General features: G+C 44.2%; 1 protein-coding gene across 2 annotated transcripts in view; it reads right to left on the reverse strand.

Annotated features, from left to right (window-relative positions):
- Positions 1-10,899: 10,899 nt before the first annotated feature.
- AGBL1 (AGBL carboxypeptidase 1) overlaps positions 10,900-19,852 on the reverse strand; it is a 265,166-nt gene continuing 256,213 nt past the window's right edge. For both annotated transcript variants that reach the window (XM_066196254.1, XM_066196253.1), the window contains exon 23: positions 10,900-13,253. In XM_066196254.1, the coding sequence (XP_066052351.1) occupies positions 12,947-13,253 (307 nt within the window). In that variant the 3' untranslated portion in view covers positions 10,900-12,946. The remainder of the gene's footprint in view (positions 13,254-19,852) is intronic.

Here is a 19,852-nt window from a genome sequence, read left to right on the forward strand (position 1 = left end):
CTGATCAGTTATGATTGCTCAGTGACTTATTAAACCCCAGTAATTGAAGAAGATGGCTGAATTTGGAATTGCTCTTCCCGAGAGAGCAGAGATCTCAGGTCCCCTCCTGGACTGGGTGAGCTGCCACCATCTCATTGTCCCATGCTTTTCTGTGCTGATATCTGTGCCCCAGAAACCAGATCCAGCTGGGATCAAACATCCCCATTAACATGGATCTGTACAAGCTTCTGCGCAGTGACTACAGGGCAGCAATTAAAGCATTGGCACACAGAACATGGTACATGGAAATCTCACCTTCCAGTTCCAAGACAAACATGGTAGAGATGCATCACTGAACAGTTCTGGAGCTCTCTGATGTGTTCTTGCTTGAGGCATGGGAAGATGTAAGGCTAGAGGATTCATTTCAATCACTTTAAAATCTGTTCCACCAATTAGTAGTTCTTTTCTAGGGGAAAAATAAAATTAAGATAACTTCCAGCCTGAAGAACACAAAAGGAAGACTCCAAAAATTATGCTTTGAAGAGAGCATCTTCCTTGTAAAAGAAAATCATGGCTGTGCTTGAGGAAAAAAAAGGAAGGGAAATTAGGAAGAGAATGACAGCATTCTATAGAGTGCTTGGATGAGGCAGGAAAAAGTTCTTGGCACTCTCCAGATTCTCTACGTCCCAGTGCTGAAGCCAAACTCCAGCAAGGTACAATGTTTGGATGGTTTAGTATCCTAAGTCAATGCAGATCAGGGGAAATAACCCTGGATGCTCAGGTATGTCTAAACAGGGTATGTCTAAACAACACTGACATCCAAAACCTTGGTTAACTTGCTATTAATCCTTAGTTTTTAACCCTCAATTTTATTTTTATTTTGCTTTGTTTTCCCTCCCTGAGCAGTTTTGCTGGCCCAGCAGTGAAGGGTTCAAGTCAGATTTATACACGTAACTGGGGCGAGCACCTTAGCTAAAAGTTTGTCCATATCTGGAGCAACTTCTTCCTCCTTAAAGACAGACAGAAACCTCATGCAGGCAGTCTTTCATGAGAGGGATAAAGAGAAGCTACTTATAGGCATTCACTTGTGCTTTTATGGGAGAAGAAACTAGGGATTAAGTATGACAAAGGTTAAGGCAGATAGTTGCAGGAATGTAATGAAATTTTGCCCTCTGCATGACACCTATGAAGGACAGCCTACAGGAAACTCACTGTTTTCCCCTGGGCCTTGGGCTTTCATCCAGAGGAGCTGCATTTTCTCCAACTGATCTGCAGCACCACCTCGCTCAAGGCAGTTGGCCATTTTACACCTTTCTCATGGATTCTTTTGGGAATTCTTAAGCAACCAAGAGATGAACATTCCAGTCATTTCCACTGCCCAGACCACAACTCTGAGCAAAGGAGAGAGAAATAAGTTTCAAAGTTTATTATTTGCTCTCTGGACCAAACCAAACTGGTAATCAGCTGTTGTTAATACAGGTGGAAATACCTGAGAGGACATCAAGGTTCAGCCTGGTGTCCTTTTATTCCACTCAGGCTGGCAAACAAAATACTACCCTCGGGGTCAGGGAATGGAAGGAGTCCATCAGCCTGTAAAGGCCTGAGATCACAAATAAAATAGTTCTGGATCTCCTTAATTAAACACAGCAGAGTATTCAGTTGTGCCTTGCTAAGTGGTGCTCCTGCAAGGGGGATGAGCCATTCTGGCAAGGTAAGTGTACAATTCTCTCCTCTGCCCCACTGGAGCAGCCAGCCAGGGTCAAGGCAGCCCATGAGAGAGATTTGCTGCCTGTTTGCTTGCTCCTGTGACTGGTGGCCCGTGTAGAAGCTGGCAGGGAGCTGGAGTGTGCCAGCCAGGTTTTGCAAGCATGTAAAAATTAGCAAATCTCACCCTGAGCTGGAAAGGGCAGATAAATGAGAGAATTTAAATTAGGAGAGGACAAAAAAAAAAAAAAAAAAAAAAAAAAAAAAAAAAGGGAAAAATGGGGGGGGAGGGGGGAGATAGAACATAGAACATGGAGATGAGCGAAGAGGAAACACTTCAAAGGCCCATAGCTTGCTGCCCACATTAATGACAACAAAAAGATGGGACCCTTACATTTTAATCAAATGCAATTTTTAAAAAAAAAAGGTATAATAATGCAGGAGCTGGCCCCCTGCCCCCAGAGGTGTTGGCAAGGCAGGCTGGCAAGAAGAAGCTGTGGCTTCCTCTGCTGCCTTCTTTCTGCACTGCCTGTGAGCATCAGTGGAAGGAAAGCCAGAGCAAGAGGGAGCCTTTAAGAGAAATGCCTTGAGGGGAGAAGCTACAGGAAACCAAAGGAATTAGAAACATGACTGAAATCTAAATCCCAGCTTCCTCTGGCTGGTCTCTATGAATGCTGCATGTAGGATGTGAACCTGAAGCTGAAAGCCAGCTGAATCAGCAGCAGGGTGGCAACCACAGGGCACAGGGACAGCCAGGAGCACCTGCCTGGGTGGATCCGAGTGGAGCTGTCAGGGATAGAGGTCATGGAGGGGCTCATCTGTAGAGATACAGGCATGTGTGAGAGAGGGTAAGTGTGACCTCAGATGCCTAAGAAAGATGCTCTTCTGTAATCCCTGCCCTCCATGCAATAGGGACATCCTTGTCTGCTCTCCTCAGGCAGGACCCAGGCCCCCCCCTGCAGTCAGTGGGGCAAGTGTTCCACACAAGAGAGCAAACCAAAGCTATTCTGGGGTCTTTGTTCCCTGGTGCATCTTTGTGAAGGAAGGGGGAAAATGGAAAATAGGAAAGTAAGTAGAGAAGCACAAAACCTAAGGAAGACCAGAAGAAGGCTGAGTGTGCCACAGGGTGAAGAAACTCTCCTCAGGAAATAACATGTAATTGTTTCCATTAGTCTGAAAGAAGAGACAGTGAAAAAAGGAAAAATGTTTGCAAAGGCAGAGCCTCAATTAAATTTAAAAAAGAAAAAAAAACCAAAAACAAAAACAAAAACTAGGGAGAAAGAATAATTCATTAAACACTCACTCATTTGAAATGAAGACAATTGATGGTGTATTTAGTGGTAGTCAGAAGCTGAAATTTTCCATGGGTTTTTGAGGCAGTGCCACATGTAGCCACAAGTAGCAACAGCCTGTGATTCAGGGAAATCTCCATAACAGCATGAAAAAATGAAGACCAGAAGGAGTCACACCTGGATTAAACTGTTCAACCTATTAAAGCTTGTGCCTGGGTAGCAAGGCAATGAGGAGACCTCATATTTGGGTAGAAGAGCTGCAACCTGGAGAAAAAAATAAACAACCCTTCCAAAACTGAAGGGCTATTCCATCTACTGCAGCAGATGGTAAGGTGCAGTAACCAGTTTGAAAAAGAAAAAATCCAATTTTTAATACACCTTAGAAATTGTTAGCTTCTTTTACTTAGAAACATCCAAGACATTGTGCTACTCAAAAATCCCCTCTAACACTGAACAACAGAGGCTATTTCTTTCACATGTGTTGTCCACACAGGTTGTTCAAAACTTTCAAAGGCATGTAGTGATTTTTGATAACACCTGCAGTGTTACTACAGTCTGGGCACTTTCCATAAACAAAATTCTTGGATTGTTGCAATTGCAGGCTGTTAGGAAAAGCCTGCTCTCTGCAAACATCTCTTCTCAGTCCAAAATTCTAGGGCTTGCTGAAAAGTGTAATACTGCACAAAGTCAGGGTAAAGCGAGCACTTTATTCTCCCCAGAATCATACTGTGGGAAACAGAACTTCAAGCTTCAAACAGAATATTCCTTTGCACCCAAAATCCCATTTCTGCTAAACTCCCTATGAAGTCTGCTAAGGATCTTTTGGTTCTCGTTCCAGCATTAGGCCTGATAAACCAAACAGTGCTCTCTGTGTAGCTACACAAAGGGAGGTGTTTCTGGAGTTGCAGCTGAAAGCAAATCAGATTTTGGCAGAGTGTGCTAACATATGAGCCACAGGGGGTTTGCTTTGCAAGACCAATCTAGTTCTATTTAATTTACGATCCTTCAGTAGTGACAAAACTTGATGAAGGAATACTGTGTCGGAAAAATCTGCTGCCTGGTTTTAACAACCAGCGTCTCTGCAAATTTGGGTTCTCTGGCACCCTCAGACTGCACCACCACTGCCCCCTGACACCTGTGACAAGTGGCAAGGTAGCTGTGTGATGCTGCAAAGGACAATAGGCTTTTTTTGGTTCCCTGAAGGTGTTTAACCAAGCCACAGCGCCTCTGAGCCGTTTTAAGGTTTGCTCACAGCTAGCTAAACCGGGAAGAATTCAGCGACCTTCAGGATATTAATAGATCCAAAGCCCCTTTGTGCCTGGGGAGTGGGCAGGGGACACTTCAGCATTTACGACCTGCAATTACTCTCCCATCCAACAGAATAGACTTTGTTGTCTGTCGTCTACAGCAACTACCAGGGCATGAGTGGTGTCATTTCTAACAGGGCCAGACACAAACAAGCATCCTGGTGTGCCTCTGTCTCACTCTCCCTGGGTCCCTCTGCGATGCTCAGCCTGCAGAGTTCTTCCCATCAGTTGCCAAGCAACATTTGTCCTGTTCCTCCCTGGGCCCTGCTCATGGCTCGGTGGCAGCTCACGCTTTGAAGAAAAGGGGTTGTTGTGAAGAGTGAAATAACTTTTTCTCTCTCCTCTATCTTCCTACTTGATGAGGTGAAAAATGAATCATTCTGAATATGACGGATCAAATCTTGCATTCGGTTGCTCTGGGGCAAATCCCATTGAAAATTGTCTTTGGGGAATAAATTCACTGCCAGATACCAAGGAGCAGTGCACCATACCTAGCACACACATCCAGGACACAGCTTTTTTTTTTTTTTTTTTTTTTTTTTTTTTTTTTTTTTTTTTTTTTTTTTCTTTTTTTCTTTTTTTTTTTTTTCATCATACACATTAGAAAAAGCAGTTACAAGAAGTCAAATCATTATTGGCAAATAATTTATTCAGCCATAGTCACGAAGGAATTAATCTTATCCATTATTCTCAAACATGACTCAACCAATTCCTGGAAATAACACAGCTAAAGCTTCTAGCTCTGAGCTGCAAACCCTAAGATTTAAATTCTTACTTAATTCCACAGCTCTTTCCCTCTTGTTATTATGTTCAACAGCGTGCTGCTGCTGTTCGTGTGCCAATGATACAAGGTTAGAAGGCTTAGACAGTTCAAAATGTTCTCTCCGCATCAGTAAAGCTCAAAAGTACAAAGCAGCTCTTACAACTGAGAGCACTCAGGCCATCTGGCACAGTGGCTTCAGTGTGAGCTCCCTGCTCCAGGGCTCTTGGCATCTACCTGGATGCCAGCCACCAGTGAGAGTCCCTGGTCTGATCCCAGTTCCCTTTGGGGTGCAGCCCCCCAGATCAGCAGCATTCTCTGTATTCATCTCTGGGGGAGTGAGGCTGCCAGAGCAAAGGACAGGGTTACAGGATTGTGTGTGGGCAGCTCTGAAGCAGAGCCCTGTGCTGGAAAGGCTGAAGGTGAGGTTGGCAGATGTGTTGGCATAAATAAAGGTGTAAGAACTTGGAGCTGAACTTCAACAAAAATATATGTGATTTTCTGGAAAAAGCAAATTGATTTTCCATTGTATTTTCTCAGTTATTTAAGTAAAATAATGCCCGTCAAGCATGGCTGTGGGATTTCTTCTGGGGGTGGGTTTAAGGCTAGGAGTTCTGTCAGATCTGATAGTTTAACTTCACTCAGAAGTTAACAAGGTGAGGAAACAGCTCAACAAATGATCCTTTCCCAATATCATAGGATGTAGATCCTGTGGGGGTGCCTGTTTCATTACATTTACCCTGTACAGAATAATTTAGACTAAATCACAGAATCACAGGATGGGTGAGGTTGGAAGGGACCACTGGAGGTCATCTGGTCCAACCTCCCTGCTCAAGCAGGGTCCTCCAAAGCACGTCACTCAGGATTGCGTCCAGATGGCTTTTGAATATCTCCAGAGAAGGAGAATTCACAGCCTCTCTGGACAAACTGCTCCATTGTTCAGTCACTCTCACAGGAAATAAGTTCTTCCACCTGTTCAGGTGGAACTTCCTGTGCTCCAGTTTCTGCCCATTGCCTTTTCATGTTATTTCTTGGCACCGGGAAGAAGAGCCTGGCTCCATCTCTATGACACCCTCCCCTCAGATACTGATAGACATTGACAAGGTCCTCTCTCAGTCATCTCTTCTCCAGATGCCTAACTTCTAGAAAGCTGAAGTTCATGGAGATGAAACCTGTCTCTAATAAGTAATTCCTCAGCTAATGTGCACCTTCCTTACAAATACTTCATATAAACCATATTACTTTCATTCTTTATGAAAAGAAAGTATTCAAAGCTTTCCTAAAGCAAAGACATATGTTATCCTCTAAGCCAATTAGCCAATAAAAGAAAGGAATTAGATCAGCTTGACAAATCCATGTTGATTCTCTTTTACCACCTTCTTATCCTATAGCAGCTAATGAATTGTTTGTTTCGTAATTTGTTGAGGTTTCTCTGCAGTGACTCAGCTTAGATGGCTGATTTAAATTTCCTGGCTCTTATTTTTTTTCTACCTACACAAACAGTAGACAAAATATAGGTACAAGAAGTACCCTATTTGCCCTTTTCAACTCTAAAGAACCCTCTTGATATGGGAGAAGTTCTTGAAGTCCATTCCCAACTGCACACAGCCTATTTTCACTAGATAACCTGCAGGGGAATTCCTTCACGTCAAACAGTTTGAATTCACTCACTCAGTGTAAGGGTTCTTTATTTACACCCCTTTTCTCTGGCCCATTCCCACACCCCAATCAGTGTGACTTCTGTTATATTTATCTAGCACCGACTGTTTTGGTGATAAGGGGAGTCAAAGAGGCAATGATGACTCCAGCCCTTTGCATGTGCTCTCCTTCTGCGGTACATAATTTTACAGCTTTATTCCTTCTAGCATATTTATAGAATATTTATAGTATTTCTTTTTCTTCCCTTGTGTGTTTGCAGCCACCTCTAGTTCATTCTTTGCCAGAACCCTTCTGATTTCATCCACACGTGCTTTGGTAACATTCTCTTCTCATTCTTAGTCTGCTGCTGCTTGAACTTTCAAAAAACAATTAATTTCTCATTTTAAGGCATTAATGAGGTCCTCACACACTTCTAGTGTTTTTCTTTTGTTCTATTCTTCTCCCTGCCTTAGGAGATCTCGTCGTTGCACCTCTGCTCTAGTCTCTAAGTCAGTGCTTGCTGGCCTGTGTTCCTTTTTCCTTGACTCAACCTATCAATTCCCTGATGTTTCACAGCCAATTAATCCTTCTTCTGCTGTTCCTACTTTCTCTTTTCCATGTGTCTGGGAAGCTGATTAACTCATAGCTTGGTATATGTACTAAGGCTTTATATTCTTCCTGTTTAGCCCTTACACTCTTAGCCCTTGGGCAGAGACATTTCAGATGTTTACCAGATTGCTCCATTCTCCTCCCAAGTGCCTCATTTTCACCTCTATTAAATTTCCCATTTTCCTAACTCACTAACCAGCATGCTGCCTGGTTCTTGGAAGACTGCTGTGCCGTAAAAAAATTCAAAGTTTTTGTTGACACTGCGCTTTCACCTCAAGGATTTGTGTGGCCCACCTGTGCCACCTTCCACGGAGACCACAGGAAACACAGCAGCCCCTGGAAAGGAGTTAGTGGTGATCCCAGTAATGGGCAGGATTTTTATTTCAGTGATGGCAGATATATGAAGGAAGCAGCAATTAATCCTTCCTGTTTGCCTTCTCTAAGGATATCATATTGTGTTGTAAACACTGGAGATTTAAACCTCTTTGCGACCCCTTTCACCGAAAATAAATATTAATAACCCCACTTCGCAGACAGGGAAACAAACACAGAAAAGCTAAACGACTTTTTATGGAAATGCCGAGGCAAAGGCAGGAGCTGCCAGAGCATGCACTGGAAACCACTCAGGGAAAGCCGTCAGTCAGGCCTTAAGGAGCAAGGGGGCAGAAAACAGGGTTGTGATTGCAATTACATCAGCTGGTGAGGAGCCAGCCCCTCAGTGCCCAGAGCTCAGTTAGCCAAAGGCTATGGCAGTTTACTGACACTGGAGTTATTGCCAGAGCATCCAACTGATGATTGTTTTTAGTGGTAGATTTGTCTTCCCTCTCACATGCACGAGCTACAAGCAGCTTAATTAAAAGACTAAAAAAGCCCCTGATGCTAAAATAGCTGCCTTGCCATCTTTCTGGAGATCGTGCTAGACTCATAGCAGGGCACTTCTTTCTGCCTTCTCCTTTCCCTCTCACTCCCTCCCGTTGTCTCTCTTTTAAAAGTGAAATAAAAGAAGCAGGAAAAAAAGAAAAGACGAAGAGAGTAGCCACAAACTGCTCCATCAACAATAATATGCCATGGAACTTCCAGGACCTGTGCGAGGATGTGAGTGCCTGGAGAGAAAGCCCAAGGCCAGGGATGACACGGGCTCAGCCGTCATGAAAAGCGCTCACAGCCCCCAGCGCCGAGGATGCACTCACAATGCAGCGCTGAGGATGCCGACTTGGCTGCCGTTTATGGAGTGGGGAATACAGTGGCAGATTTATTCTACAGTAAAGAGGGTTGTTTCTTGGTAGCACTAATACTGACACATTATCTGGAGACGGAAGAGGATGCACAAATAGGAACAATTCTCCCATTTCTCTGCCTGTGTCTCCCCCAAATGCCCCCTACTCCTATTCCCTCCTGTTCTCTTCATTCCTGTCCTTGCACTGAGTCCTCTCCTTCCTCCTTGATTTATACCTTATTTTTTAACCTTATCCTTCATCTTTTCCCAAAGCAATTACATAGACAAGGTTTTTAGTTCTCCAAGATTTTGCATATTATCTTCAACTGGAGCCTGGTGTCCAGCCCTCTGCCTGGAAAACCATACAAGTGTTTTCAAACAGAGGGTCAAATCCTGCTCTCACTAAAACAGGAGTGAAAATTTCCACACAGTAAGGACCAGGCCATGGGACAGGATGGGCTGATAACAGCCTGACAGAAGAGGCTTTTAAAATTGTCCAGCACAGCTTAAAGAGAAATGTCTTAACAAATCATCACAGCGCATCATTGAAGTGCAACTACCAAACTACCACCACACTCCTGCACAGAGTAATTCCAGCTCCCCTCTCGTCAGATGAAATCAGTACAGAGAAAACACCTGGGCAGTTTAACATCCCTATTTCCCCCCCTCCTTATTCCAAAAACACACAGCTACTTTCACTACTCTATTTGCCGTGTGTATCTCTCAATGGAACAGAAACTGGGAGCAGAAACATATTGGTCAAGAGCACGTAAGAGATCTGTGGCAAAGAAAGAAATATAATATGAATGTCCCAAATTGCTGCCAAACAGTCTCTGACTCAGGCTTTGCATCTCTAAGGGATGGATAGGGGCAGTGGATCTTGTCCAAGGACAGATAAGACAGGAGATAGCTCCATCACCCACATCTCTGCTGTTTGGCAGCAGGAGAGAAGCAGTGGAGGAGCAGGGCTGCTGTGTTTCCCCCTCCTTAATCTGCTTCCTGCCTGCTTCAAAAACAACCCAGTGCACGGTTGTTTATTATTATTATCACTGTTATTTTCCAGAGTGCTGTAAAACTAGGGGATAGAGCACTCTGACAGCCTCATAACAAACAGCAGATAAAACTAATTAGATTTTGTTCTTCCTTCAGTTTGCTGACTTGATTCTTTTTTCTTTTTATTGTTTAATTATTTAATTTTTTTTTTAAGCCCAGAGGTTTACACACACACATGTATTTCACTAGACGCTGGCAAGGCATCCTTGGGATCATCTCTGACAGGAAAGGGCTATTGTGGCCGGGGGACCCAAGAGTTGATGAGGGGCTGAGACAGAGGGTGCAGTGTAGTGCAGGGCTCAGCACAGCATCTTCCACCCACGGCATGTAAACTGGTGTGGGGGGGAGGAAGGAGAGCACAGCCATTCACAGCCTCTAAGAGAGTCAGTGTGAGACAAAAGGCATCAGTAAAAAAAGTTAATGTGCCTGGCAGGAGCCCAAAACTGCTGCAGCAGTGGGGACCAGGCAAGCGCCTCTAAGACACCGTCTCTTCTGGCCATTCTGGGACTATTTGGCTTGAGTCTCGACCTGACAGCCTTGCTGACTCTTGAGGAACGACAAAACGGTGGGGAGCAGGGCGACTTGCCTCTCCTCCCTCCCTCCCTTCCTTTCTCCATCGGCTGTTTCCAAATTCTTTGGGATTAGCTAGCGACAGCAAGAAAAGGCGCTGCTCTCAGTGCTCAGCACTTAGCGGGCTGAAGTGAGGTAACGGGCCCGGCACGGGGGACAACGGCTTCATTCACTGGGGGATACCGAACCAGAATTACAAGTGTGCAAGAATAAACAAGGCCGGAGTTAATCTAAAGTTGTTTTACACTCTGTTTTATTACAGTCAATGCACTTCCGTTCCTCTGTGCAGAGCCTAGCTCTGCTTAATTACCATGACTCAGGGAGAATTTTAATAGCGCGGAGCGCGCAGCGCGCACGGAGGCATTCTCCTGACCTCTAGAGGTCTGTCAAAAGAAGAGGAACATCCCCTCCGTCCTGTAGAAGTTTCCTGGAGAAAAAGGAGGCAGCCCATAAAAAAACCTGCTTCTCCTGAAGTTATCTGGGTGCCATTCCCGAGTGGTTGGTCACCCAAGGAGGCTGAGCACCCTTGGGGTGGGGGTTTCTCCTGCCCACGGCCTCCTGCAGCACCCTCACTAATTGCTGACAACTTGTTGGGCACAGGCATGGGGTGCTGCCAGGGAGAAAAGACTGGCCAGGTTTTTTGTACCACACAGCAGCATTTACGCAGGTGTGGCTGATGTCCAGGGACGCTGCTCCCAGCTCAGCTGCTGCATTTGGATCCCAGACACCGAAAACACCCTCAAAGGGTCTTTGACATCTCCTCACCTCCTGCAGCTCCTACCTAGCACAGGAATCTCTGAAATGCTACACATTTGGCTCCAAACACACATGGAAAAGATGTCTTTTATTATACTATGACAACTCTTGCACAGTTTAGTCACCTGGGCAGAATTTTCCCACTGAACTGAATTGCCCCTTTCTTAAAAAATTCAGAATGAAACAGCTAGAAAGCCATATATTATAGCCAAAATATTTGCACCTCATTAAGGGAAATGCTGATTTAAGAAGATTTTTTTTTTTCTTTGCAATAGGATTTACAACTGGCAAGCCTTTGTAAGAACCCTTCAGCTACTGTTGTGGCAGTGTTGGTACAGAAAGCAAAATAGGTGCAAACATGCACATTTACAGAAACAGATATGTACAACAGTATTTTTGTTTACCCTTTGTTCTGGGGTTGTGCTGAGTGCTGAGCATCCCACAGCACACATAACTTTTGCATGCAGCAGTCAGGACCTAGCATAGTGTCATGTTTTTGTTACGCCTACAAACACTGGATTTTAAAGTTAATTATGCACATACATTGTTTCTTTATTAATAAGCTTTGAAGCAGTATTATACAAACTATTATAATGGGAACACCTGTTTCACCTCTTTTGTGTCCCTTCCTATGAGCCACCCTTTTATTAAAATTCAGTATTGTGTGCAACAAGCTGCACGCTAAACCAAGCAGAACAGGACATCTGTACAGAGGCACACACCACACCTAATGAATTAGTCTGGGCTAGGCAGCTCAGCTTCTAAGGACCCAAGCTGCCTGTCTTCTGAGCAGCATCATAGGGAGAAAGAGACACAGGGAACTCTTATGTGCTAGTGAAGACTTTAAAATACATGGGTACTGAAAACCGAGCCGGGCAGGGAGAAGCCTTTTATCTAAAGAGCAACCTCCTGCTGGAAAATATTGTCTAGGTAGTCTGAGGAAAGGTGCTCACAAACACATCAGAGTGTTTCTTGCTCTGCACTAGGAATTCTCTTCACAACAAGCATAAAATCAGCAAGATGACACGGTGCTTTTAATAATGCATCAATATTAATAATAACCATCACTGGTAATCACTGGAGCCCTTGCAGGCTGTAATGCTACAACACACTTTACCCTCATCCTTGTCCTTGAGCCTCACAAAGCAGGGACAGAGTTGGGAGCCTCTTGCATCTTAACATTAGCTCCATTTGGATTCAGGGCAATTCCCCATTTGCATCAGTAGTCTAAGACACATGGCAAGATCAGGAAATGTGAAGTGTGCGATGAAGTGACATGGCTTTATGCTTTAGAGATACAGAACATGTGTGTGGGTTCAGTGTCTCTGCTGCATTCTCAGGAACTGGGAGAAAATTTTAGGAGAAATTTAATTTTTCTTCATTTGGGGATTAAAGGAACTGTTCTGATTGATGCTTGGGCTAAATTCACTCCTGGATTCTGCCACCATCACTAATCTATTGGTGAATTTAGCCCAGGTTTCCAGAGGATCACTAGGAATTGTCACTGCTGCCTTCCTTACTGTGGCACATTGGATTTCCTATGCTGTTGCTGAGATACAACCAGCTCAGAAATATGCACAGCCTGACCCAACCTGTTGAATGCACTGTAAAAATTCTGATCAGACAGAAATCAGAGACATGCTCTACAGCTCAAGAGAGAATGGCAACAGAGAGCTCTGGCGAAAGGCATCAATAACTGTCATTTCTCCAGGCAAAGGCTGCCTGAAGTCGGAAAAAGAAAATCATCTCTGATTCCTTGGTCTCAAAATACTATTCCTTAGGTCAATCTGTATGAAACCGTATTCTGCAGGCAGCCATGGAACTGGGTGTTATGTTTAGGAATGGATGTTCTCACACCTGGGCTAGTGGCCCTTCCTCTGCCTCGTGTACAAAGTGTAAGGAGCCATTCTCAGCAGATGTATGTATACAAATCACACAAACATACAGTCAATCATCCATTCAGAACCAAGAGCAACACATCTGGGAAGGGTGCTGAAGCTGGCAAACAGGCAAACATGAGCAGTGACCCATTTTCTTGCTGCTCTGCAAGTCACAGCCTTGCTCACACAGGACTGCTCTCAAAGCCACTGTACAGCCCAAGTGCTGTTGAACCCAGAGGAAGAGCTGTGCTGTTGGGTGTTGGCTGGCTGGAAATGTAGAGTCCCTTTAGAGCCCTGGAGCTGCATGTCTGTCCTGTGGTCACTCCTTCACCTTCTGTCTCGCCTTCCACACACGAGAGGCACTCCTGGACCTCTTGGTCTAGCTCCAAGAATTCTTCTTCACCATCAGAGCTACTGGCAGTGTCATAATCAATTTCTTCTGCACAAGGAGGTTCATCATCAGACTCCAGGCTGCTGTTACTGCACCTTCTGCAGAAAAACCACAAGAGAGACTGGACGTCACCAAATGAGGGGGTGTTCTCAGGGGGAAGAGAAAGCAACAAAGAAATGCTTTTTCTGGGTTCAACCTTGGCTCTGTTAATAAGGGATGAGGTGGTACCAAGCAAGCTCAGGTCTGTCTTTGTGTCTGTCTCACCAATGAGAGTAACAAAATGAAGAGTGATACTCACTGACCTCTCAGGAGTAAAGCATTATTATTCCCATCACTATTACTGCTATTGCTTAGACAGAAACAGAGTGCTTTACATACAGACAATACCATTCTTGCCTTGAGGCACTTACAAAGGTTATAGAAGCTGAAATATAGCAGAGAAGAAGGTATTCAGTTTCCAGAAGGTTGCTGGTTTAATCATCATCCCCCTCACTGTAGTTCCACATTTAGTGTAAGACCTAATTAATCCAGGTGGTTGAAGTGCTTTGGCATCTTTTCCTCCTGTTCTGTGCAAGCTCAGAGCACTGCTAACAAGAGGCAGCACAAACAAAAAACTGAGCCTCTGGATCCTCAAGCGCACTGGCTCCAGGGAGAGCAGAAGCACAAGGAGTGGCTGTGTTTTGTGAAGAACAGGGAAAGGCTCTGATAGTATGACTTCCTGGGGAAGGGCCAAATTCAGAATCAAGCCTGAATGGCTGAGGAAAGACTCTTAAGTGGATGTCACAGCCACATCATCTGGCTCTCAGAAAGGCAGGTTACCTACCCCACCTTGGCCTCCTGCCATTAGCTCAAAGGAATGGCCACAGGGGCTTTCCTTAGATGCCCACTTTCAATGCACACTGCATGGGGTTTGCCTGGTGCGGTATTTATGGCAGAAAAGTGACCACTGGACTAGATGGCTCTGGGGGTCCTTCTCTTCCCAAGCTGCCTGCATCCCATCTGGCCCTCAGCCCACGAGGGCAACTGGGTAATTTTTTGAGACCATAAAAGAGCCTGTGATTTCAGTGCTGTCTGGGTCACAGTCTGGATGAATCAGGGGAAGAGATACTGCATTTTTCACCTCCAGGTCAATGTTTTCAATCAGACTCAGAGCAGGGGAATGTATTGCTTTGGGGGATGGGGAAAGGAATAATAATGTTCATCTCTGGGCCAGAGTTTCTAATTTGTCCCGAGCTGGGAAGAGTGGATGGCTTGGCAGATGGAACATACACAGCTTTAATGTGTGGTCTGCTCACTTACATGTCAGTAACCAGAATAATCTTCCAGCTTTCAGCTGTTTCACAGCAGTGCCAGCAAGTGAGGTTCCAGAACATACCAAAGCTGTCAAGTATTGCTTATGGATGTATTAATCCCTCCCCTCTTCTGCACTCCAAGGAAGGTGTAAGATTCTCCTAGGTCTGGAACTCCAGCTCTTAACTGCATACAGACTATTCTGCAGCAGAAACAAGCAGTGTCAACCCACATCTCCTTCTCAGGCTGATCTCTGGCTTAGTTTACTTCAAAGGCTGGGTATAAAGGATTTTCTGAAAGCTTAATAGAGCTGTACAGCTTAAAAATAAATAAAAGAATAATTATGCACTTTTACAGTTTCTGGCTCTACTTCAGTCTGCTCAGAAATCTGGGTCAGGAAGAACTCATACTGAAAATGAGGATGTGACATGAAACAAAACAAACAAACCAGGACAATCCTCCCAGCACAAACAGCAACAGCAATGGTCCCAGCTGAGTCTGACCAGTGGGTTTGATTTCTTCTTTTATTTTTCATAGGCAGGCATGGAATGAATTATCATGATACTGAGTACCTATGATGATGTTCAAAGCTGACTAAACCCAGAGGAACCAGAATTTTCATTTACAAGCCCCGCTCTTGCAGATTTGCAATCAAAAAGAACCAAAGCATACCTACTTTCAGTATTGCACTCGTACATTTTGAAGGAGTTGCTAATGCCATTGGGACAGAACATAGCTGCTGCCCAACTCACTGATATTTTACAGATGGAACAGCTTGCAGCCTAGGAACTGAAGGTCAAACATTTGCATTAACAGGATAATTGGGGGGAAAAAGGTCCATATTATTACTCAAATCTAGGAAGCCAAATAACAGGATTTTCTGAATTTTTCAGTACCTTTAGTGATTTTAGGACTGTATTTCTGACAAAGAGGGGAAAATACCTCCAGCCAAAAAAACATTTTGCTAATGAAGGGAAGTCTGGAACACAACAAACAAAGAATGAAAGACAAAAAAAAAAAAATACAAAACTGCCATTTCTTTACATTGAAGACTGAAGGGATATTCTTTAGGAAGAAAGCATTTATTCATAAAACATTTGTTATGGATCTCCAAAGCTCCCCCTTGTTGCCTGCTTCCACAGTACACAAAACACCAAGACCATGAGAGCTCAGTTTAGGGGGGCAGTTGTGCTGCAGAAAGAGGTTCCCCATGAGTGAGGATGGGCTCAGACCCCGTTAGGAGGTCAGCAAAGGAGATTTTCCTCCTCATGAGTCCTGCCCTTTGCTCCTTTGCTGTGGCAGTGATGAGCAAGGCAATTAGCACTGATCTTAGTGGCTTCTTCAACCTAGACTGACACTCCCTGGATCACAGCCACCACCACAAGTCTCACAGTGAGCTACCAAACTGCAAATAGATGGGACCAACCTCCTGCTGCTGCCAGCACAGGCTGCAGCCACACTGCTGACTTCAAAGCTGAGAGGATCTTTATCACACCAACTCTACAAACCAGTTACATCTCTGCACTATGCGGAACTTTACACCTCAATGATTCACTTTCTGCTGCAGGAAGATTTAAAACACGTTACAAAGCAACACAAATGGGCTGGTTCCAAGCAGAAGGTTCTTCTGAAAGAGGAGAGGTGGCAGCATGTGGCACATGGAGGAGCCAGCCAGTTCCACCAACCAAGTGCCAGTCCTTGCATGTGCTTCCCCACACCACAGAAACCGTCTCCTTCCATGCAAATAGTGAAACATGGCAAGGAACAGGATTGTCAACATCTATTGATTATTGCATTCTTTCCCAACAGAGTTTTGGGGGCTTGTTTGCTCATCCTTAATCTGATCTTTAAAAGCTGGAAAAGAATTCCCCTGACCAAAAAAAAAAAAAGAAAAAAAAAGAAAAGAAACAAAAAACAAGAGCAAAACAACATCAACAAAAAACCTACCCAGGAGACATGAAACATATTTATCAAAGAATAATGATGTTGTCTTACAGAAGGTAAACAAAGAGGAAAACCAATGACACTACATTATAGAAATCCAAGACAAATATAGACTATGAATACCACTGAACATGAACACAGTGCAGAAGAGAGCAGGGAAGGCTGGTAATATATTCTCCAGCCAGCAGTGCCCCAGCTTTCACAATAAAACATGTGCACATTCGGTTGATCTTCAAAACCTACAGCCTCGTAGCCCCCATCTATTCCAGCTGATGGGAGCCACAGCAGCAATTTGCAACTTCATGATGTGATAAATAGAATTCCTTTGTTTTGATTTTTAATTTGCATATTTACTCAGATATGACTTAATCTTAATTAGTTCTCCTTTTCTGTGTGGGTGTGTTTTTTTGTTTGCTCAGTTTTAGAAAGCAAGCAAGATTTGCTTCCCTGTAAAATAATTCTGGGGGTTTTGCTGGCTTAATGGGAGGAGAAGGAGAAGGGAGAACAGTGCCTCTTTACATGTCAGCATAACTGGAGCTTTGTGGTATGACTGGAAAACAGTTTTTTCAGGTGGCTACTGTCAACCCCTCATTCTGAGTCACCCTGCTAGGTCACAGCTGGACAGAAACCTCTCCTGTCAGCTGCCCTGCTGAGCCACACCTCAGAACACACACCCTGTAGCTGTGGTGATAAACTACAGCTTCACACTGCACGTGGGGACGAGTGGCGATCTCCCTTCCATACTTGATTTTCATCTACTCGTACATGCACTTCCAGGGAATGGAGAAAACTAGAGAAGCCCTAAGTAATTTCTAGAGATTTTTCACTCACGTTTTGCTTGTGTGGCAGGCCACTCACTCTCTGTGTACTCTGCTGGCTGGCTCAAAATAGAACGCTTTATTTCTTTTTCTGCTAGCAGTGACAACTGTCCCTCTTAGGGAATCTGTGACTACTGCTCAGGGTTTCTGCTTGACCTTCACTTGACAGGCCTCACAGGTGCAATGCATTACAGAAGGAAATGGAGCATTTACTTTTTCTTTTCATATTGCTCCTCTCACAGTTGAAATTTGTTGCAGCCTTGTCAGAGAGAAACTGGAAGCGGGAGGGTTTAAATGCATCACATAAAAAGGAGGAAAAAGCTGAGGCTGGAGACCATTGCTGGTCATGGGCATAGTGATTTTCTCTGAAGGATGTATCAACAAACAAGCAAACATGTCCTCAGCCTTTCTCTGCAGTGAAAAAATAACCTCCCAGCATAATCACCCAGCCTGTAACCCTATATTCTCCTTGTGTTAAACCTTCTCTCCATCATGGTATGTCACAGTTCTTTGGAAGCTGCCGAGAGCAGGGATGTGGCTGTGTATAATGAGCCAAGAACATCTCTGATACAGTTCATAGACTAAATAAGGCAGGAAATAGCTTTTACTGAAATCTTTTCAAGAGATGAGACATTCTTGTGTGTGAATAGAAAACAGAAAAAAAAAAGATTTTTATGTGATTAAACAGGCCAAGTGCTCCAAAGTTACAACATTCACCTGAAAGAAGCGTGTGGTTTTTCCCCTCTCAGGGTGGGACTGGAGACCCCAGAAATTTCCCTGACCACAATTATCACCTGTGCAGAAGGTGAATGGTCCATTCTTTTCCAAAGAAGTTTTAGCTTGTGCATGAACAGTTACCAGTGCTGGTAAATAAAGTGTTGTGAAGCTTTGAAGATATGCTGCCCTCTCCATAGTGAATTGGAATTGCCTTGCCCTTCTGCCTTTTTGACATTAAAATTCCATCTACATCACCACATCTAAAAGGGATGTATGGTCTTGCACAGTTTTGCTTTTGAGGAAACCATATGTTTTATTAAAAGCAGGAACACTGCTTCTGAAGGCTTGTAATGAATCTAAAATAAACCTTAAGCAGACACATTTGCAGTAATCCCAGAGTACAATTCTGCCTTTAATTGCTTCATAAAGTAGTATTTTAGGACATAAATGAAACAACTATGATGCTTGCAGGTAATTACACCTGTAAGAAATGCTCTACAGCAACAAGATGCCAGCAAAGAAGGGCTTTAATCTGCCCTTTGTGTCTGGATTCAGTTGCTACAAGATGCCTTGCACACCTTGTAATGACTTTCTAATTTCTTCTCTGCCGTTCAGCAGCTCCCCAGACAGCAGCCTGGCACCCTCCTGCCTGAGGAATGCCAGACAAGGATCTGACTAGTCCCTGACCTCGCCAGGCGAGGGGATCAGCTGTGTTCTCATGCAGGATTACTCCAGCTTCAGGAGCTATTGCTTTCCCCTCCGCTGTTGCTACACAGCAAACACTAATGACCTTAACTTTGTAGACTCCCAAGGGATTTCCCTTCCCAAAGACTCTTTGAGAAGGACTTCTGCATCACACAACGTCTCCTGAGAAAATGTGTGCTCAGCCCAAGGCAGTGCCAGGTGCCCTGGCTCTCAGCCCACCACGGCCCATCCTTTCACCAGCAATTTGAACATAATTAAATGTGGCCTTGAATTCTGTTTGCTGTTGGCTGAGGGATATTTGGTCTTGTTTTGAGTGTAGGTTGGGTTTTTTTCCTTTTTTTCTTCCTGCTGCAAATAGCCAAGAGAAAGGTGTAATTCATCGTTAAAGCTCGAACTAATTAGTTTTTCAGAAGTTCCCAGGCTAATTGTAGACTGCAATATTTATAATTGATTTGGCCAGATTAGAAATGGGTGTCTGGTGCACCAGTTAGATAAGTAAAGGGCAAATGGGTTTTATTTAGAAGAGAAGGGAAGACAGCTTGTAAATAAAAGGAGAGCATGAAGAGGATGAAACAGGCTGACTCCTGGCCAATACTGTCCCCTAATGTTCATTCAGGCTTGCAACAATTTAGCCCTGGGTCAGCATTTTACTTGGATCTGCCATAAACTGTTCTTGTCCCCAGGAATGGCTGCCTCCAGCAGTGGTGAGAAGGTGGCTGATGCTGCTGCAGGGGCAGGGGAGGTGTTGGGCACACACCTCTCATCCCACGTGGTCAGGAATTGGAAAAGCCTTGTATGAACATGGAGAACTGCATTTAATTGAATTACACCATGCCATTGGGACAGCTTTGATCTTTCTGTGAAAGACGAGTTTGCAGGGAGGACGAGAAGTCATTTTTCTCCCATCTGAAGGGCAGCTGACATTGCATGACATTCCTGGGTTCCAGGTGTCTCAGTTCAGATCCAGGCGTGCTCCTAATGCTAACCAATAAAATTCACACGGGCTGGTCTTCAGACGTGCAGGATGGAAAAGCTGTTGAGAAGCCAGAGGCTGTGGATTCAGCCTTATGAACAATCATTAATTTCCTCCTAATGGAGGACCAATCTATATATCAGAGCAGGGCAAACACTGCATCTTTAGCATTCTTATAGCTGTAGGCTTGTAAGAATTAATAAAACCCACTGACTTGAACAGATACAAGTCAGGCACGAAATGAAGCTCT

Source organism: Chamaea fasciata, unplaced genomic scaffold, assembly GCF_029207755.1.
Source record: "Chamaea fasciata isolate MVZ Bird 193981 ecotype frontalis unplaced genomic scaffold, bChaFas1.0.hap1 SCAF_14, whole genome shotgun sequence".
In the NCBI taxonomy this organism is placed as follows: Eukaryota; Metazoa; Chordata; class Aves; order Passeriformes; family Sylviidae; genus Chamaea; species Chamaea fasciata.